Consider the following 21,991-nt stretch of genomic DNA (forward strand, 5'->3'; position numbering starts at 1 on the left):
GCTTTACAGAAATTTGAGCCACTGTGCAATGACTGTGAACAATTTTGGGTGCAAATCATTACAAGCCTGCAACATTATTTTTCTCCCAGCTGGTTTCCATCAGAGCTTTTAAAATTGACCAAACAAATTCAAGCTTGTCTGTGATATTGAGGATGCTGTATCAAATTTTGCTGTTAATATTCATCCCCCCTCCCAATATCTGCAAAAAGATATGCAGTATTTGTTCAGAGCTCAGCCAGTGGCCTTCCTTTTTTTTTTTTTCTAATATGCTTTTTCTGGCTGCAAGGTGAGCCCTGCAGCATAAAAGTTTTCTCTCTCTCAGGCTACTTCTCTAACTCTTTACGTCTCTCTACTTCTCTCCAGGCGTGCCTGGTAAACCTCAGATCTCTGGCTTTGAAAATGCAGTCCAGGAGGGGGGCAAAGTCACCCTGACCTGCACCAGTACCGGCAGCAAACCCCCCGCCACGCTGAAGTGGTACCGCGGAGACCAGGAGCTGCAAGGTGAGAGATGTGGGAAGTGTGTGGACACTCTCTTTGTGTGTTTGTGACTGTGTGTGTGTGTGTGTGTATTGTGGGGCCACAAAACGTTGGACGTGCCTGCTGTCATTCTCTGGCTTGTACTCCTGCTGGATTGGTGCGTGTGGTGAGGACGTGCACAAGTGTGGTTATGTGTGTGTGTCTGTGGGACAGTGTTTGTGAGTGTGTGGCTGCGAGGATGTTCTGAGGAATTCAAGGATGTGGTTTTTGCTTGTTTACGTGTGTTTGTCTCTGGAACTAAGTGTGTATGTTTATAGATGTGCAAATTTGTGCACATATGCCTCACGTGTCAGTGTTTGTGTGTTTGTAGTTGTGTGTGTATGATAATGTAGTTTGTGTGTGATCATGCTGTGTGTGTATTGCGTCCTTGCCACGTTGCCTGCTGTCTCTCTGCGTGCCCTAAACCTGTGCCTGCATATGCGTGTGTGTGTGTGTGCAAGTGCAAGAGCATGCTGCTTGTGTGTGTGAGCACAGAAACATGCTGTGAGTGTGTTTGTGTTTGTGCCCTTCTTTCCCATCATTCCTTCCTGATCATGTCCTGATCCTGTAAATGTGTGCCTATGCATGTATCCAGAAGCTGTGTATGCATTTGCTGTTGCTGTTGTATTTTTGTGTGTGTTGATGCAGAGTTTATTCTTGCAAGTGTGTGTGTGTGTGTGTCATCCGTTGAGCTGCAACATATCTGCAACTGGGAGTGACACAACAGAGAGCGAGAGATAGCGTGGGTCGGATCTAGCCGGGGATAACGACAGAATCCAGCAATAAAAGGCAGGGCGGAGGAGAGGATGAAGGGATGAGGTCGAACAGAGAAACAGAGATATAGAGAGCTTTGCATGAGGTCAGGCCGCCTGGTCTTTTGTTACAGATAAACGGGAGAAATGAGCAGGAAAGAGAAACGGAGCGCAGAGAGGATGTCACGAGAGGACAAATTAACCAGCTTTCTTCTCACAGATAAACTGCAAATGAAGGAGACGATTGGCAGCCTCTGACTCACACCACTGGTATTGGCAGTGGTAACGTGTCTCCAAATTACAACCATGTTTCCCGTAAAGCCCCCCTGCTTCTTGTTGCCGCGTCAGTCAGAGGTTTTCTGTTTTGCTTTACCGAGCAGAACAAACATGTTGGAAGTGTTGTTTCTGTCGCCCTTTCGCTCCCTCCACCATCTGCCTTCCACCAGAAACTCTATAAGCTTTAAGCTATGTTTGTACTGGAAGAACAGCGCCCTCTGTCCGCATGCAAAGCTCTCCAGCAGATGTCCTGCCAAATCCTACTCTGTGTAAACTGCTGTGTTTAGACTGGTGGATCTTCTTTGCAGTGGCCTTTTCTCCAGTAATTATACTAATATAATATGATGATATAATATGATAATGATTTATTGATGTGAAAATTCTGCATTCAGGCTTTGTAATGCAAAAATGCCCATCTTGTGTCCTGACGTCTTGGCAGTGTTAGTGTTTGCTATAATTATGGATTGAAATGAATCGAAAGAATGGACTAAAGCTACAAAGAGGAGGAATGGGAGTGCTGCCCGCCTGAGGACAGATTATCTGTTCTTTTTGTTACAGCCGAACTAAAAAAAGAGGAGACAGAGGGAAAGAGGAGTGAGGGGATTGTCGCTTTTTAGGGAGATTGGATTTCTGTTTAAAGGGTCAGTTTATCCAAATACAAAAAGGTAATGGCATCTAGCCTTGCAGGTAGTTTGTATTATTTGCGCAGGTTTTGACTCATCCAACCTGTAAGATTCCTATTTGTGGTGCTTGCAACATTCAAAAGTTTCATCAAAAAATTAATTAAACAGAAACATTTCTTTCCAAAAACAATATTCTAATTATGCTGGATAACTCTTAGACCATATGGTGGAGTTGTCCTTATTGTAGAGATATCCAACTCTTCAGATTTCTATCTGTGGTGCTCACAACATCAAAAAGTTTAATTAAAAAAAAAAAAGCAACATGTCTTTTCAGAAACAATGTTTTGGTTACGTTGGATAATTCACGGACCTCACTGTGGAGTTTCCATAGGAATTATCTCTGCGAAAGGAATAGTCTCAGGCATTATATTCATAATAGACATATCTGCATCTCATGATTTACATCCAGCGTCAGTGCATTCAGTGCCATTGCAGAGAGTAGTGTGGCCAAAGGGAGCTGGGTGGACGATTTTTATGCAGGAAACTCAAGTTTGCATCCTGTCGCAGACCTGCAATTAGTGTTTGCTTTCTTGTCACTACAACCACAATCTTTCTCTAACTTTAACCAAATGTTTTAGTGACCTAAACTTAACCATACCTTAAGGGGCTCCCCAGGCAAATTAGATGTTCCACGAACACTGGATACTACACTTGCCATTGTGCATTGTGTTTTTATAAGATGAGTAGTACTCATGCCAGGTACCTAAACACCACGAACAAAATTAGCTGAGTGCCCTTAATCTGTGCTCTTAATCTGGTGATAGAGGTGCATCCAAAGTGACTGCGACATTGGCTCATTTTCTGTAATTTGGGTGAACTGGCCCTTTAAAGTAAAGGGAGAGCAGAGTAAAATAGAGACAGACAGAGAGAGATTTGAAGGAGATCGACTCGATGTGAAAGATGGTGTGTTCGAGGCCTCGCCCAGCGGTCCTGTCATCACTCAACACCAATCAGTCATTGCTGGAGCGACACACACAGGCACACACACACCTTCGATTCAACACACCAACACTGGTAATGGACAGATGATAATCACACACACAGTGCTCATCTCCGGCTAGATAGCGGAAGAGCACCTCGGGTCAGTGTGCTATTATTATTACAGCCTCTCATTCATGCAGTTGTAGTCTATGTGTGTGAGTGTGTGTGTTTATGTTGGAAAGATGAGCCCATAGACTGCTGCTCACCACTGCTTCTCTGACAGCTTCACTGACAGTAAAAAGAAAGAGGGAGCAAGATGGAGAGAGAGAGAGAGGGGAGGGAATGAGGGCGACACAGATGTAAAGAGAGAGTGTGTATGTGTGTGTGTGAGAGAGAGAGAGACTCCTTGTATCAAGAAAGTGACAGTGAGGGCTGCTGAGAAAACAGAGAACAGAGAGGGAGTGAGTGAATGAGCGGGAGTGTGTGTGCGTGCATAAAAATAGATGGAGCGACTGCGAGGATACTGAGAGAGTGATGGGAGCTGTAAAGAGCCGACGGAAGAGAGAGACTGAAGGAGAAAGAGAGAGAACGGTAGGGGAATTAAGAAAACCACAGAAGAAGAAGGAGAAGCAAGGCGGCTTTGCGGCTGAGTGGGAGCGCAGTCTTGGGGTGGGGGTGTGAAGGGGATGGGGGTAGAGGATGAAGCAAAGGGGGGGACCAGTTTTAAAGAAGAGGGGACTGGAGAGCGCAACAGGAGAGAGGGGAGAAAAAGGAGGGAAGGCTGACGAAATGGAGAGAGAAATCCGGAAAGAGGATTTAGATAGAGAGAGCGGGGGAGAGGACGGGAGACGGAGAGCAAGCGAGAGTGTACGGGAAAGGGAGTGGTAATTGAGAAGAATGAAAGGCTAAGAGCTTTGAAGACTGTATTAGTTGTACTGTGTGAAAGGGCTATGGATCATTTAGTGACATCGATGTATTGGATTGTGGATAATGGGGATTTATGGTGGCACTTAAGGCCATAGCAGCTGAATACCGGCCCAAATTGTCATAATGCAGGACGTGGGGCGGATGGTGAAGGGTACATGGGCGTGTGTCCATATGGAGCAATGTAATGTAAGAGATGAGGCAGAATTAGACAGTGGTGGAGGAAAGGCTCGGTGAAAGTCCTGCATTTAAAATTCTGCACAAGTGAAAGTCTGGAATCAAATGGTTTTAGATTAGAGTATCAAAAGTAATGCCACTCATAATGTAGAATGCTGTGTTATATACAGTAGCAGCTTGGAGGATGCCATGAGGTAGCTTTGAGATGTAAAAGATGTTGGGCCAGGTTGTAAGACTGAGAGGATTTTAGTGTTAATAGAAGAAACCATTTTCGCACAGTTTGGATTTGTCATTTCCACCCATTCAGAAATGAAAAAAATAAAATCAATTCAACCACAATCACCACACATTGAGTAATAGAGCAAATCTAGAGCTGTGATGCTAACTTTCATTATTGATTGATCTGTCACTTATTTTGGATTAATCAATTAAAATGAGTCAGGAAATAGTGAATAAAAGTCCCAGTGCTCAGTGTGACATCTTTAAATTGCCCAAACAGCCCAAAATATTAGATTTTGCAGTGATATAGAAAAACAATACAGTACATACTTAAAGAGTACAGGGCTCCCACCTAAAATGTGGTGAATGTATAAGAAAATGGAAATGATCAAGGGAAGTACATGTCCCTCACAATTATACCCAGATACAGGACTTGAGTAAAGGTACTTGGTCGCCTCCCACTACTGGAAAAAGATACAGCAGAGACAGACATAGCAAGACAACCAAAATCTGTTCCAGCAGCTATACAATCCAGTAACAGGACTAATGAACTCTCTCCAAATTAGACGACCTCATATGAGCGCTCGAATCAGACTGAAGTGCTTTCACTAGCCCTAATCCGATTTAAGCTTAAAAGTGATGACTGGTTTTGATTATTTTAAAACCTTCCCCTTATCGAGGGAAGAGGGGCTTCTGCTGAGCATGCACAGCAGTGTTAAGCCATGCTTTAATGTCTATTCACAGATGCACGTTTCCAAACCTCCGAGATGCCAAGGTGAACCAGAGTTTTCTACTTTTGGTGACAGAGCAGCTCCACTGGAGTAGCTGGGGGTTAAACACCTCGTTCAGCTGGCAAAGTTGTTGAATATTAAGGGGGGAGTTTTAGTCTAATTGGTCTCTTTTATGGTATTCTTCATCCATAATAGGCCTTATCTGATGATATTTGTTTTTCAAATAGTGAAAAATACATAAAATACAACTCATAAAGAAAGACTGCAGAAACATTAACTGTAGCATTATTTTTATCAGTGTTTACTACATTTTCTTGTCTCAGGCAATTATTATGAATTTTAAATTGTCTAAACCTTATTTTTTTTATCATTTCTCACCAGATGTCACACAGTTGAATGTTACAAACAAATGGAAATATTTCATTCCACCAGCACATTCATTTCTTTGATCATAAAAACAGCGTTTTACATCTGATTAATGGGCCAAAGGGTTTTATTATTAGACTAATTGATTAACTGACTAGTTGTTTCAACTCTAATCCAGCACACTTCCCCAGCCCCAAAAGCCCAAACACGCTGGACGCAGTAATTGCTGTATCCAGTTGTTTGATTCTCTTAATATGATTATTTTATGGTGGATTGTACGCTTGAGGGTTGAAGCATCAGCAGCACCAGCACCTCATCTGCATCGCATCACCACCTTGGGGGAAGTTAGTCTCAAGGATGTGCCGATTGCCCACCTTTTCATTCGAGGAATAGGAGTTTCATAGAAAAGTACGGGCATCCCATTAAATTTTTAGCAGGTGCTGGAGTATAGTCAGGCTTAAATATTAAAGAGGGAGAACTCAGCACACTCTCCCACTAATGTTGGAAAAATATAATTGAATATTAATATTTGTTCTTAATGATTTATCACTCATTAAAACCATATCTTTGATGATATGATATGTTTTTATAATGACAGGGTGTTTTTGTGACCTGTTGTAAACTTTTCAGCTGTGATGAAGCAGTGATGATAAATTGAACTGGTGATATGATAATGATAATAACAAACTGTGTCTTTCCTTTTCTGCAAATATGGTTGTGTTAATACTGATGAATGTCTGCTGTTTCCTCTCTCTTTAACACAGAACAACCATCATTTTTCACACCTTTATTTTTACCTCCATGGCATCACCTCCTCATCACATTACCTGTTGTATGGTCTGGTCTACAGTCTGCTTGTTATGCATGTCTAGAGACACAGCTTGTTCATTAGGCTCAGTGTACATATATTGAGTGTCTTATTTTGCACTTAGATTAAACCTGCATTTAGTGTTTTTTTGGCCATCTGGGAGCAGCAGAGATGAGCTGCACCCATCATTGGCATATTATCAGCTCATAAAGATGATAATTGGAGTGTGTTACATAGAAAACATTTGCCTATTTACACTTCCTGCAGATATGGAGAAGCATTAGCATTCATGTGGAGCCATGTTTGTGTCCACCTAATGAATGCTGTCACTGTTTTAACTCTGTGTTTGGTCTACACCAACTCCTGATGGACATGTCTGGCTGGAAAGCTCCATAAAGTTAAGGCAAACTTTAGAGTTAGGTGATAATTGATAATCCTCTGTTGTTTTATCACTATGAATGGTTCCTTTTGTAAAGTCAAGCACTGTAAACCGCTGCTAATATAAAGATGTTGATTATAGCAGATAGTTTTAATTTGATTTGTCCAGGTTTTGTTGTCAATTTCTGCCTTGCCTGCAGTACAATGGTGGTGAAGAGAATTTTGTTTTTGTTGCTTACAGCCTTGAAAAATTCAACTTTTGTTACCAAAAAACAACATCCTGGTTGCACTGACTAATCCACAGAAATACAGAGGGAACAGTTTTCATTGGAACTCATTGGGCAAATATCGCAAAACCTGGGCAAAACATAAAAGATCTGCACGACTAAAACATGAATATATTTTTGTAATTCAGATAAACTGACCCTTTAAGAGGTACAGTCTGTTTGTATATAATGCAGCATAACACAACCTGTTACTGTTTACTGGTCCGATTTGCTTGTTGCTCTGCTTGCAGCTGCTGACATGCAGATTCTACCCTGATGATCTAATAATGAACTGAGAAAATGTGAATCACGAGTAAATGTGCATCACTGCTGTCTTGGGAAAAACCATTTAAAGTGAATGCATCTTATTTTTTCCGTAATGAATGTGTTGAGTCAGTACCATGACCCCTTGGGCCTGAAAAACTTATTAAAACTCAATTGTATGATTTCAGAAATACTGTACACAGGAGTCAGTGAGTAAACAAACAGGATTTTTTTCATTCCCTAGTCTGGTTTTGGAGATCCATGGTCTTTAATAAAGGCTATAGACTGTCTGTATCTGTGTGCGCAGAGAGAGAGCGAGAGGGTAATGAGAGAGAGACAGTGACGAAAAGACTCCTGAGTGGTGTAGGATTTTTGAAATGCACCTGGAAAGTAAACTAATTTTCTCTGTGGGTCAGAGGACTGGTTATGGTAATAAAAAGAGAGATGTCATTAGATTCAGTGGTATTTGAGGAGTTCTCCGGAGGGGGAGGGGGGAGGAGGAGGCAGAGGAGGAGGACGAGGAAGCATCTATAATATCCGTGTTTTGATTGACTGAAAGAGTGAGACAGAGGGAAAAGTGTGTGTGCAAGTAAGTGTGTGTTTTCCAATCTGCTTCCCTGCCACTATCTCTGTCTCCTCTGCGTATATGTTATTCATGAGCTTGACCTACATGCGCCCATGCTTGTGTGTGCATGTGTGGATGTGTGTGTGTGTCACTCCATGCAGGGGGAAAGTGATAAGGTTCTGGTCCACTTTCCAAGATTCACCAACCACTTTCACGGTCTGACCACCCAGTCTGATATTTTTTCTTACAATAGAGTGCAATCTCTGGATGACAGTCTCCACTATGCTTATGCTTTCATACTTTGTCTAACTGTAGTGCTGATGCTGGTGCTCAGGCCTTCTTACACCTGCCCAGCACAACCACTTCTTCTTTTTATCCTGCGCAGACTGTCGTGACTGCTGCCACAAATTTAATATGCAGGAAAAAAAGTGAAACAACAGCAAATGGTGTCTTTATAAAAATCTGTGCATATTATTACTTAAAACTTACACTATGAAAACATGCCTGTTTCATCACTGTGAATAACAAAATATGGCTGCAGCAGATTGCAAGTGAGATGCTGTGGATTTTCTTTACTCACCAGGATAAAACTATGTTCTCTAGTATTATATCATGTTAAATGCAAGCTGTCTCCTAAGCAACAGCAAGTGAGTCCAAAGAAAGCTAGACTTAGCAACGTTAGATCTTTAGCCTCTCTCGTCCCCTCTGTGTCCTTGAGCATGAAACATCATAGACTGGTCTGGTTAGTAAACATGAGCGTGCTGTGTGCGGTTTACTGATGTTACATTACAGGGGTTCTGTGTACTGAAGGGAACGCAGAACCGCCCTGTTCAGTTAACTCTTGCTGCTATTTGGTTGCTACTAACATGCACCATTGACTTTTGAGGTTCACATGAAGCAGGTGTGTGTGTTGAATTCTCCCTTACACACCCTGATGTAAGACTGAAAGGATTTGAAAGTTATCATTACCAGGAAACGCAGTGTGGAGTTGTTATTTATACCCTCTTAGAAGTGAGTAAATTCAAGTGAATTTGAAATAGAGCAAATTTAGAAACATGGTGATTTCCATCACTGATTGATCTGAAGATTGTTTGATTAACTGATAAATAGTATAATCTGTAAGATGTCAGCAAATAGTGGAAAATGTGCACATCACATCTTCCGAATACTTATTTTTTCTGATCGACGGCCCAAAAATCCAAAGATATTCAAGGTAAATTGATATAAAACAAAGAAATGCAACAAATCTGTGCAGTTTAGCTGCTGGAACAAGTGAGTAAAGTGTAGTTTAGCTTGATTTATGACCTAAGATGTCAGTTATAAAAATGTTGTTGATCGGCTAATGCTTTCTGCTTTAAACTAATTTTTGGCTGAGTAAGAGGAAAAACACACATCTGACTCATGCTACTCCTGAAAGACCTACTTACGTTGAAGACAAAGTTAGAGCTGCAGGTTCTGTGTGATGGAGAGTTTTATTGGATGTAATGGTTGTGTACATCACTGAATGAGTCAGCAGAAAAAAATGAGACTTTTAGGGAGAGAAAAGGTATGATATCACTATAAAAATGCATTGTTAGACATACACTGTATGTGGCATATAATGACAGATAGCAGAACAAAACACCCAAGGGCACACGGTAACTGCACAGAAAAGGCATTTTTCATTTAATGGGAACAAATGGGGGTCATTGCACTTCTGTACAGTTCTACAACATGAAACCACCACTTCCTAATTACAGTCAAGAGTATTTTTCTTTGTCATAGCTTATGTGTTTTATTTTATTTTATTTTTTTTTATCTGTGCTGTGTTAAGATGCAGACGCCTTCCTCTTGACTGTCCCCTCCCCTTCTTGTCCCTCTTCACCTCAGGGCGTCTGGATGTGGTGGAGCCCGTTCAAGACAATCCCACATACACCGTGAGCAGCGAGCTCACCCTGGAGGTGAGCCGCAACGACGACAATGCCCTCATCACCTGCGTCGTCGACCATGCATCTCTCGCCCCGGGGGACAAGAGGAGCGAGCAGGCTCTGCGGGTGTTGTGTGAGTCAACTGGGAAATGACGGGGGGCAGGGGGGGCACAGATGCAGAGGATGCTGGGGGAGGAGAGGTAAAGCAGAGGACAGGCATATGTGATAGGTAAGACTTCAAACTGCTCTGGCTTTTATTTCTGCTTTGCTCTTCTCTTTTATTGAGAAGTATAGGCGCATTTCCCCCCTTTTCTATTTGACCTCTGCACCTGTAATTTCACATTAGCTATCTGTAATAATGACCATACAGGACCTTTACGTTCCTCTGCCGGTGCACTCGCCCAGAGTTGAGTCACAGTGGATAAGAAGAGCAGGTTATCATCTAAAATTAAACTAGAAACGGAGCTACGTCGGACTCTGTGCTGGTGCTGCCACCCTGTGGGCGAACTGCTGGTACTGCGTCACCGAGGGAAAGTGATGTCGTTGTGTAAGGGGTTATGTCATTGTAGGAGGCAGAGAGATGGTGACGCCTACAGGAGGCAGATGGGAGTAGATGGAGACAGGGATGAATGAGACTGTCTGTGCTGCATGCATGTCTGTACAGTTATGACTCCTGTGTTATGTAATTATACTGTGTCTGTGTGTGTTTGTTCGTGTGTGTCTGTGTGTTTTCTCTTCCACTTGCAGATTCCCCTAACGTGGAGATCCATCCTGAGAGCGATTTGCCCAGAGAGGGGGAGAAGTTTTATCTCCAGTGTTTGGGCAACGGCAACCCAGAGTAAGACACACCCACACACACACACACACACACGCCTCACTCACATCCCCTCTGCCTGCATCCATGTATATACACACTTTCAGTTTTAAATTCTAGTCTAAATACCACACACACACCTACATATATACACAATTACAAATCCCTGACTGTACAGAGCATAGTTATCTGCTTGTTTATTGATGTTAAATACAACTTTAATAAAAACCCTCACTTCAAAACATCCTTTACACTATACAGGTAGGTAATACTACTAAACATCATTGGTCATGTTCCAACATTTCCAAGCAGTTGCAATATTACTAAGACTTTCTTGTCTGTGCCAATAACTAGTGAAATGAGATCATTTGATTTAGGCTCACATTTCATAGAAGTCTCAGTCTGTATGAAGGAGCCACTCCAGTATGTGGCGTATCTGTATGATGATAAATGACAAATGAGCTTCAGTAAAAGTTTTACTGTTTGTTTACCGTGAATGGACCAACAACAGATTCTCATACCTGAACCACTAAACCTGTCTGTCAGTGCCTTGTAAAACTGCTCATATGACTCATGAGCAGTTTTTTTCTTAATAAGCTTTCCTCTGATCTACCACCCCTATGGTGAAGATCTAGTTAGGCTTAGGCTAACCACCCAACTGCTTGGTTAATGTAAGGATAGTGCATAGTGGTCATGGCTAGAGGAAACCAGCGCTGACTGTTGGTGGGAGCTTATTTGCAGGATGAGAACATGAATATTTTTGAGACATATGACTGGTGATGACATTTTTGGTGCGCTTGTAGCCTTATAGCTTTATGTTCTAATTTCTACTTTGGTCATTTCTACCATATGTGATTTCTTGACATTTATCTAGTAAACCTGAATATGTTTTTTCTCTTTCTTGGCCTGTTTTTCTCTTACTAAAACATGTATTGATGGAAGCCCTGACTCTGATAAACAGGTCAGGCTGGTTGCTAAAGTCCTTTGTCTAATCAAAGCTTTTATCATTGAGGGTCTCAATATACAGTATTTTAGAGGCACTTAAGATCAGCATACAAAAAAGTAGACATACATGCAAACACACCCACACTGAGCTACTGAATAGGTGTCAAATTACTTGGCAGGTACACAATCATAAAACACGCAGAAAAAAAGACCCTTAAATAATGGACATGCACACACACTCACACCCACAGGCTGCAGGTAACAGCACTGACAGTCTGCACACACACACACACACACACACACACACACACAGAAACACACTTGTAAGCACTCACACATTAACATGTTCAATTTCTGACACCTTATCGTGCAAGTGGTCACTTGTTCAAACATGACACGCACAGAAGCATGCACAGGCACAGTAGTGAAAAACACCTGCTTCTACAAGCTCTTGCGTGTTCACTGATACAGCGTGTACACATTTTTTCTGATACCTACAGACACACACACACACACACACACACACACACACACACACACAAAGACACACACACACAGAAACAAACTGAAACCCGCGTCTTAAATCCTGCCCACACAAATACACTCTTTCCCCTGGCCCTTCTGCATTATAGATGAACCTCCAGCCAACCAGCCCTATTGATCCACTCTCCTCCTCCTCCCCCTGTCCTCCTCTCCCTGGCTCCCTCCATCCCTCCATCATCGAGTATCTCTCTGCTGCCGTGTCACTCACAGCTCGTTCGCTTCTCTCCGTCTTGTCACGACGCCTCCCTGCCCTGCTCATCATCCTCCTCTTCTCCCTGTCCTTTCCTATAACTCTCTTCTATCGCTCCTCACACCTTTTCCCTCTAAACTCCCCATCCCTCCTCTTCCTTCTCCCCTCCCCACCCTGGTCTCCTATCACCTCCTCCCTCCCCCCTGCCTCTCTTTCCCCCTGTCAGCTCATCACAGGAGTGGCTAGGAATAAGACTAGCCAGTTAGTTTGATTGGCGGGTCGAACAGATAGGGGGTGGGGGAGAAGGAGGTGACTGTCATCACATGTATGTGCTTTAACAGGCAGCAAGGGAGTCGATAAATTATAGACAGGAGAAAAGCAAGGCATAAACAGTGTGCCCACTGCAAGGGGTTCTATTCCCAAGGGGATCTCCTATGTTAGAAACTATTTATTTGTGATATAGTTAGACACTGGATGAAAGCATCCATTAATGATCTGTACAGTATGTTCTATATATGTTCTATATAAGACTTATATAGTCCTGTTCCATGGTAAGAAATGGTTCTATTCATGCAAAAGTTCAGGGTTCACCCTTTCTAAAAATGTACTTGGAAAATGTATATGGAAAAGCTTGACATAAAAGCATCTGCTGAGTGGCCAAGGCTGTATATAAGAAAAAAACAACAAGGCTACAGAAGAAAAGAGAAACTGTGAGACCAAGGGAAAAAATGACAAAGGAGGGAGAGGTAGAGACAAACCAACAGGAGAGGCAGAGGTAGAGGGAAGCGGAGAAGGAGCGTGGGCGGAGGGGAGACAGAAAGATTTGGTGACAAGCAGCGAATGACTAAGACAGAGAGAGGGGGAGAGCAAACAAGAGAGAGCCTGTGTGTGTGTGTGTGTGTGTGTGTGTGTGTGTGTGAAACAGGGCGAGAGAAGGGGAGGGGGCGTGCTCAGTTTTGTGCACCGCCGCTTGTGGATGAGCTAGTGTCCAATCAAATCAGATACAGGTTGACCCTGCAGCTGTCAGTCAAAACCCAATCACCGCGACGACACCTTCCCTCCAACACACCCAGCCACTCGGCTCCCTCTCCTCCTCTCGAGCTGCCCTCCCCAATCAAACTCAATGAATGTCACACTCCATTCCATGATACACACTTCTCTTCTCTCTCTCTCTTCTCTTTGTGGTCACATCTTGTCAGGTACAAACCAATAACTTACCGTATCCAATTCTATACTGTGTTTCCTTGACGTCTGGCGGCAAGACCTTTCTAATAGAGGAGAGAGGGATTCATGCTCTACATTCTATTATATTTCCCATCTATTCAATCAACACGGCTGGGGAGTGCTTGCAATTGCCATTTCAGCTCTTAAAGTCATCTAATCAAGTTAAACTCCCCAAGACTGTTCACTTAAAGCATTTACAACTAAAAAGCCTTGCATAACTTTGACTCATTGCGTGCAAGCTGCCTTATGTGTGCAAGGTCATGGCCACGGTTAGAAAACAGCAGGTGACTCGTAACAGGATTACAATAATCTGTAACCTGTTAAAGCGCAAGGCCGACCATATTCTGGACTTTTCTTACTGTCAACAAATCCCATGAAAAGACTAAAACGAACAGTGAATCAAACCCTAAAAACCACTGCTGCCAGTGGAGCCACAGTCTGATTAGGTTTATTCCTCTGTGCCATAGAGCTTCAGTGTTGTCCAAAAACTATTAAAAACACATCAGTGAGCCACATCATTGCACTTGATGACCCACTCCTTGCTATACTACATGCACTCTTGTTTAGTTTGAGTCAAAACTACATATGCTGTCCTGTTGTCGTAAATATGCACTAAGGCGCCAACTGTGTATTAATCCACTGCTCAAAATAGTCCCCAACAAAAGCACTACTTACTTATGTTTACTTTTTCTTAGTGCCCAGCCTTTTTGACCCATCTTTAAACATGCAATAGTTCACTTTTTGGCCACTTGGGGGCAGCACAGCATGTTGTAATCAAAACATTGTCACCAAGTTGTTATGGCAAATGTGTTAGCGAACAGTGGCATATTTAGACATCTAGCAGACATAGAGAAATGTTAGCATTTACTTGAAGTCATGTTCGTATCCACCTGGTGAATTTAAGTCCAACATCCACTCTTCTTTTAGCTTCTCTTTGGTCTCTACCAACTCTGGAGGGGAATATCTGGCTTTAACTACTCTTTAGCAGTTGCAGAGCAATGCTCTGCTTTCTAACTAGATGCTGACATTATCAGTCTGCTGTTTGGTGCTTGGCGAGGAGTGACAGTGGGTAACTGCCTGTTGTGTCTGGAAACTATGCTGATGAGAGCTGACTGAATCAAAAATAGTTACGATGTGGTCTGTGAAACAAAAACAGTGTGCTGATAAAAAGCTGAAAAACTGTGTGGCCAAGAAGAAGCGCGCAGTCAGGTGATTATTCATTTCACCCATTGTTTGTATAAAAATATTGATTGGAACAGCTTTAGATGTGTCTATTTCCTGTAGAAACCAGTAGCCTTGGGACTGAGTGCCACAGACTGGGTAGGGAAGCCAGAAAGTAATGAAAGTTGGATTAATGCATTGTTTTTCTTCACAGATTTGGTGAAAATAAATACAGTTTAAAATATAAAACAACACCAACTGTAAAAATACTGATCTGATGACAGATACTATGTGTTGGATGTGTTACTAAGTGTTGGATTATTATTCAGATGGTAGATATTAGCATAATTTAACACATTTTACATTAATAACTTAGCAAAAACACCCCAAAGCTCATTCTTTACTGTGATAATGATTACAGCTGCCAGAAGGAGGAATATGCAGCGTCAAAGTACCCATAATTGCAATAAAGAATGTTTTCAAGCGTATCATGACTTTTGTGCAGTGTTGGTTAATGCATGCGTGCTAATTGAAAAGTTTCCACCTAAGCAGGGCTGATAACCAAGAGTAAAACACAGGACGCATGATGGGAACTATGACCAATCAGCTGTCTGCACTTAAACTACCTGCCATGTAACAGTGATTGACTTTTGAGCATTGTGTTTAATAACACTACGCGAGCTACAGCCTGTAAATGTGAAGTTAATTGTTCAGTTAATTGCGTATTAACTAGCATTTGGAGGCGGTGTAATACAACAGCCGATTACATTTTATTGCAGGTAACCAGACGATTTAGACAAACATGGTCAGGAAGTGCCTGTTTTTAATTTTTTCTTTTCTGTAAGAATATCTTATCTATCTTTTATTTGCCTGGAGACAGCTGGGTGAACCCTAGAGCTCTTTTTTTAAGCATTGTTAGGATTTATATCCCTAAAATGACACATATTCAAAACTTTAAGCTTCGCAGTAAATCCACAGTCTCCCCAGTGTTTGCTCAGCAGCAGGTGTCAAGGGAGTTAGCGATTAGCTTTCACTCAATGTTGTGGGCTTTGCCTCTCAGATCGTCCAGCTAGATTTTAAAATATTGCTCGAAAGGAGTTTGGTCTAGGAGAAGCACAGTCCCTGCCTTTAACAGTCACTGTACAAATGTCCACCTGGCTCCTGTTGTGAAGCCATGGTTTTCACCTTAGGTGTCGCTGAGGGTTTTTTTTACATTTCGCAGAGCGATTAATCAGTCCAACACATTCAGGTCTGTCCCTGATTCAGACTCCCCATCATTGTAATTACTGTACAGTGCTTAAGGACTTGCACATTTACATAATTGATTCTTTTATCAAGGCACGTCTCGCTATCTCTCTCATACACAATCTGTTATGCAGAATGGATTTTTTAGCTAAGGCTGATCTGAAATGCTGATCTTCATTCTGTTGTTTTATTCCTCTTCTTCTCCCTCCATCTCTTTTAAGCTCTTTTCTTCCTCAAGCTGCAGCACTCCTCTCAACCCCCGTCCTTCTTTCCATCATTTTCATCATTCCTTTTTTTCACTTTTACCATCTGCTGCAACTCTCCCCCCTCTCCCCCCTCACATTGTTCATTCTCTACATCTATTACTCTGATTTGTTCCCACTTGTTCTCCCCCCCTGCTTTTATCTCTTCTCTTTCTGTCTTCTTTCCTCCCAGCCTCCCCTCTTCATCCATTTCTTCTTCTTCATTTTCTCCATCTACTTTATTCTTGATGGTTTCATTTCTTTTCTTTCTCCTGCAGCTTTTGTCAGGGCTCCCCTCTCCTCTCGTCACTTCAGCTCTCTTTTGATTTTTTACTCATAGTCATTCTACTTTTTACTTGCAAAACGTGCAGAGCATGTACAGTTCAACTCAGGTCTCTCATTCTTTGTGTATCTCTCTTTCTCTCCCCTGTCTCAGGCCCACCTCCTACTTGTGGGAGAAGAAGGATGGAGAGCTCCCCCCACTGGCCAAAGCCGACGGTGCTTTCCTGCGCTTCGAGATGCTCAACAAATCAGATAATGGCGTCTACCTCTGCCAAGCCAACAACGGCATCGGAGTCAGCAAGGGGGAGTACACACTCCTGGTGCAAGGTAACGACAACAAGTGAAAAGAGGGAAGGACAAACAGTCAGGAAGAGGGATGTGTGGTGGGGAAGAGGTGGACTGGTGTAGAGAGAAAAGTTGGTTGGGATGTCTTCTTTTACGTTTCTTCATCACGTTTTTTTATTTCTTCTGTCGTTTGTTGTGGCTTTGCTTTTACTTCTTCCATCTTTTTTCTCTTCTGATTTTCTTTCGTTTCTTTCCTCCTGTTTTTGTTTGTTGTTGTTTTTTTTTTCTCATCCAACCGCGCCACCATAACCACCACCACCATCACCGCCACCGCTTATACCATCCAACCGCTTTCGCTGGTTCTTGCGCTTCATTCCCTTCGCTTTTAATGTGCCTTGTTCTTTCGATCCGTGGCCATTTTTTGCGCTTTGCTTGCCTGTTCCTCTTCCCAAGATCCCATGGACCCAGATGTACCAGACACCACCTTCCCCTCTTCCTCTGACTCTCCATCCTCTCCTTCCTCCTCCCCTCCTGACGTCTCCTCTGGCACCAGCTCTGACTCTGCATCCTCTTCCCCCTCCACCTCCTCCTCCTTCTCCCCTGACCTCACCTCCGCTTCCACCTCTTCTCCCACCCCCTCCGAGGCTGACATGTCGACCACCTCCTCTGATTCCTCCTCTTCTCCCACCCCCTCCGAGGCTGACATGTCGACCACCTCCTCTGATTCCTCCTCTTCTCCCACCCCCTCCGAGGCTGACATGTCGACCACCTCCTCTGATTCCTCCTCCCCCACCACCCTCTCCAACGCTCTCTTCCCCGACCTGCCATTCTCTCCCGACTCTCACTCCTCCCCGGCTACCCCTCCTCCCTCCTCTGCAAGCAGCGCACCGTCCACTGCCACTCCCTCCTCCTCCTCCCCCTCCTCCTCCTCTTCCCTTACTCCCTCAGTTTCCGTGCGGCTGAATGGAGTTTACACTTTCACAGGTAAAACCATCTGAGTTACACACTTGGACACACACTTGCAAACAAGAGAGTTGTGAGAAGCTTAGTGATGGAGTGGAAAAACAAACATCATTCACGTTACTACTTTATTTTAGTTTTTTTCCCTCAATTCACAAACTGTGCTTGTTTTGTGGAGCAGTCTGAAAGATACTGGGAGTTTGTTTTGCATACAGGCAAACACAAACATACTCTGCAGGACATAAACTGAGGAAACACATAATGAAGGGAAAAATAGCATTTGTGTGGCCATGTCACAACTGTTTGATGTTTTTTTTCTTGTTTCCCTGTTTCCTCCTGTTAATAATCCCTAAACCCCCCCACACTCCTCCTCTCATCCATCCACCCACTCATCCATCCATCCATCCATCTAAACATCCAACATCCATCTACTCATCCACTTGAGAAGATGCTGCAGACAACATTGCAGGTATAACTTTTCCACCAGTCACCTGTAGTTCTGACTTTCTGTCGTTCTAACTTTTTGTCCACCTGCCTGTCTGTCTGTCCATCCATCTGTGGTTCTGTCTGTTTTTGTCTGTCTGTCACTCCGAGGGAAAAAAACGAGTCTGGGGACCCTTTGAACTTCTGAGCAGAGGGATGAATATTTCATACTTCTGCCCACGTAATGCTTTGTTGTTGCCCGTACATGCACAGACAGGCTCAAAACACACGCTCATGCACACACACACACACTTTCACACATTCAACACGCATTCACACTGCAGTATTCACACTGTGCACTCACATCTATCTCACAAAGACACACACACTAGCATGACCCCTTAAGTGGTACAAGTCATTTACACAGTGTTTCACTTCCTCTGTGTGTCTCTCTATGTGTGTATGTGTGTGTTTCTTTCTGTGTGTGTGTGTATGTGTGTTAGTACTGGGGAGGGAGGGGTCAGGCTTCGAGGTGTTCTTGGGTCTTGTCTGCTTTCCTTTGATGCTGACAGCAGGATTTATGGGCTCATTCTAAGTCTCGCCTCGTCAGCATGCCCCTCTCACCTCCTCGCCGGCCAGCCGGAGTGTGTGTTCGACTTTTCTGTGCGTGTGTGTCATTCTGAGTCTTCCCCCCATACCGCCCCCTCCCCACTCCCCACCTCCTCTCCCTCCTCTGTTCTCTGTCTGCGGCTGGCCTCTGGTTGGCTGTTGTCATGCCCCTTCACTTCTCTAACTGGCTGAAATTTGACTTTTTTCTCCAAAATTGTCCGTTTACCACATCTTTTGGTTGTAACGTGTTCCTTCCTTACCTCCTCAGTTTCAGTTTTGTTCACATCTCTGGTTGTCAGTGTCTCTTTTTTGGGTGTATAAGCTAGCTCTTTCCTCCTCTGACCAGTTGAACCCTTGCCCTCTTCGTTGGTTTGACCCCCTGAAGTGTTCACCAAAGTGCGAGCCAGTGTCTCCTTCCAGCTCCCTCTCCTGTCTTTAGTCATTTTTAAAGTCTTTTTTACGCTTTTCAGTATGAGAAGTGCTGCTTTTGAATTGTGCCTACCTGAGTGACTTTCAAATTGACACCCGGCGTTTGATCCGCTTTGAAAAGTCAGGCGAAATAAATGATGTATCAGATTATTTCTGCGCAGATTGCTTTCTATTCCAAGGGGCAAGTAGTAGCCAGAGTGTCTGCAACAAGACAAACTGGGAGGAAAAAACATAAAATCTCTGCTGTTGGGTGAAAATCCTGAATCTCCAATATACCAGCTCTTTAGAGATGAGGAAACAGGTCTTGTTTTCAGCTCGATCACCAAGAAATTATATAGTTTTCTGTAGTGAAGTCATTACTTTAGGATACAGATTACACAACATATAGTATATTTCTACCAGTATAAAGTATATTGATAATATACTTCTTGGTACTAAAAGTAGAGGAGTTACTAATATATGTATAATCAAAGTATATTTTCACAAAACTAACATAACCTCAATTTTATTATCCTTTGGTAAAATGTGTGATATACTGAATACATTTTTATTATTATGTGTGTTTCATGCTATGTATTCTTTTATACTTTTACAATGTATTTTTGGATATGCTAAAGTATATTTTCCAAAAAAGTGTTTTAAATGTCTGTATTGCATTAAAATGTTACTTATGTAATACTTTATGAAAGCAATCCAGTTATATGTTTGCATCAACCTGATACACTAACCTCATTTATTACATTTAAATAAATGAAAAGTGTATGAAGCATACTCTCAGAAAATGTACTTTCTTTGTGATCCACTATGGTTTGGATAAATCTTTTTTTATCCACCATGTCTGGGTTAAACTAGCAGATAACTTAAAATGTGTATTTAATCAGATTATTACAAAAATTGAGTCTGGGGCTTCGGGGGGCTCCTGGAGGGTCTGGGGCCTCAGCGCAGTTCCCTGGTTGGTAATCCATCCTCGGATTCCTCAAGCTTGAGCATTTTCAGAGTCTCTTAATCCACAGTCAAAGTGAAAAAATGGAAATCACCACAGCTGAAGGGGCAAGGATTTCACCCGACATCAACAGCGAGTGTCCCCACAAGGTTCTTATGAAGTGATTGGGACTTGGTCGGTAAACTGCACAATCCTGTTGCATGTTAGTCACAAACAATTTTTAATGGAGGGTGGCACGGTGGCCTCTTTTCTTTCGCCTGGCTTTTTTCATATCCTTGTCTTTGTCTTCTGAAGGTTTGCCTGGATATTATATACTGACATGTCTTCTCTGCTCCCCTGTTCTTTTCTTTTCTTGTCTTTCTGCCTTCTCTCCATTATTCTCTTTCTCTGTTTCTGCTCCTTTCATCATCCATCTCCCTTTTCTACCATTATTCATCCTCCACCCTGTTCTCTCTCTCTGCTTTCAAACTCTGTCTCTTTTACCCTCTCTCCCCTTATTCCTCACTGTCTCTCCCTCATTTTCTCTTGCCATTCTGTCTCTTTCTTTCTCATCCATTCTCTCCTTCCCATCCTTCCCTCACACTATGACTCCCATGTCCTTTTCTTTACTGCATGACTTCCCTTTCACCTTCTCCTCTCCTCTGCTGTTTACCTTCCTCGTCTCAAGACCCCACGGCCATGCTGACCTCTTCGGGGGTGGACCACGCTGTGATCGGAGGGGTGGTGGCTGTTATCGTCTTCATCCTGCTCTGCCTCCTCATTGTCCTCGGCAGATACCTCATCAGACACAAAGGTCACCTGCTCACAGACACACCCACACATGAGACACACGGACACGGACACACTCAGACGAACACACTCATGCATGCATGCATGAGCTTACATGGAGCTACACTTACATAAATATGGATACACGCGTACCGAGACAGAATCTCACATGTACAAACATGCATATGCATACAAATGCAGGCACACGCAAAAATGCAAATGTACTCATACCTAAATATAAATTCTAAGCATAAACCTCACTTATTTTACTCTTAAAGCAGAGTAAGGAAATGAATGAATGACAATGAGTAAATGTTTATTCATTGCCTTTTAATACATTTTGCTTCACACCACTTACTGTGAGATTAGATTTCCTGACGTCAGCATATTTTCAGTTAATATGGCCAGTAGAAACTTAATTGCTTACTTACTCTGTTCTCTCCCTCTCTATTCACTTATATTCAGTTCTCAAAATTTCACTTTTGGAAGATAAACAAACAATTCAGATGTCTCAGCTCCACAAGGAGACATGTGATATAGACATGTGGTGTAGTTGATACATATATGCCTACCACCACCACCACCACAGTGAGCCAGATTCAGTCCTCAGCTCCGGTGCCACCAGCTGGAACAGAATATTGAATACATTTACCTGGTGCCCGGTGTTCACAGGTGCCAAGGTCTGTGACAGATCACGTCGATGGCGCTGCGCTCGTGACTCACTCTGGTTAGTTTAGGCACCTGTGCAGAGGTGGCAGTGTGAAACTCCTCACTGTCTGGTGACTGCATGTTTATAAGCCTGTGGGCCAACAGAGGAGAGAGCAGAGTAAATGGAGATAGCTCTCACAAAGTAACTGATAAAAACAACAAATATATGCACTTGTATATTGTAAAACAGCCTGAAAATAATTCATCCAAAGGTGTTTACCAAAGTTTAAATCGCTCTAAAAACAGTTTGACACAATAATCTTGACTCAGTTTCTACTTGCTTCTCCTGGTGCTTTCAATGACACCTCTTGGTCTTCATCAGCAAACGAATGGTTAACTAAGTATGGATGGTCACGTCCTAACAGCCATATTGATGACTTTGACCCCTTCCCAGTCAATACAGCGACCGATTTTGCTCTGGTGTGCACAGAGAGCTGATGTTGTCCAGGGGTTTTGTTGTTACATCA

At 42.9% G+C, this 21,991-nt stretch overlaps 1 protein-coding gene across 3 annotated transcripts in view; it reads left to right on the forward strand.

The window, feature by feature from the left end:
• Positions 1-21,991, forward strand: part of cadm3 (cell adhesion molecule 3) — an 83,375-nt gene that overhangs the window by 56,263 nt on the left and 5,121 nt on the right. The window contains exons 5-11 of one of the 3 annotated variants that reach the window (XM_018678164.2): positions 364-501; positions 9,716-9,886; positions 10,501-10,591; positions 16,554-16,726; positions 17,138-17,668; positions 18,093-18,113; positions 20,716-20,841. In XM_018678164.2, coding sequence (XP_018533680.1) covers positions 364-501; positions 9,716-9,886; positions 10,501-10,591; positions 16,554-16,726; positions 17,138-17,668; positions 18,093-18,113; positions 20,716-20,841 — 1,251 coding nt within the window. The remainder of the gene's footprint in view (positions 1-363; positions 502-9,715; positions 9,887-10,500; positions 10,592-16,553; positions 16,727-17,137; positions 17,669-18,092; positions 18,114-20,715; positions 20,842-21,991) is intronic. The other 2 variants (XM_018678162.2, XM_018678163.2) reach the window with 2 other exon arrangements.

This window comes from Lates calcarifer, linkage group LG4, assembly GCF_001640805.2.
Source record: "Lates calcarifer isolate ASB-BC8 linkage group LG4, TLL_Latcal_v3, whole genome shotgun sequence".
NCBI lineage: Eukaryota > Metazoa > Chordata > Actinopteri > Centropomidae > Lates > Lates calcarifer.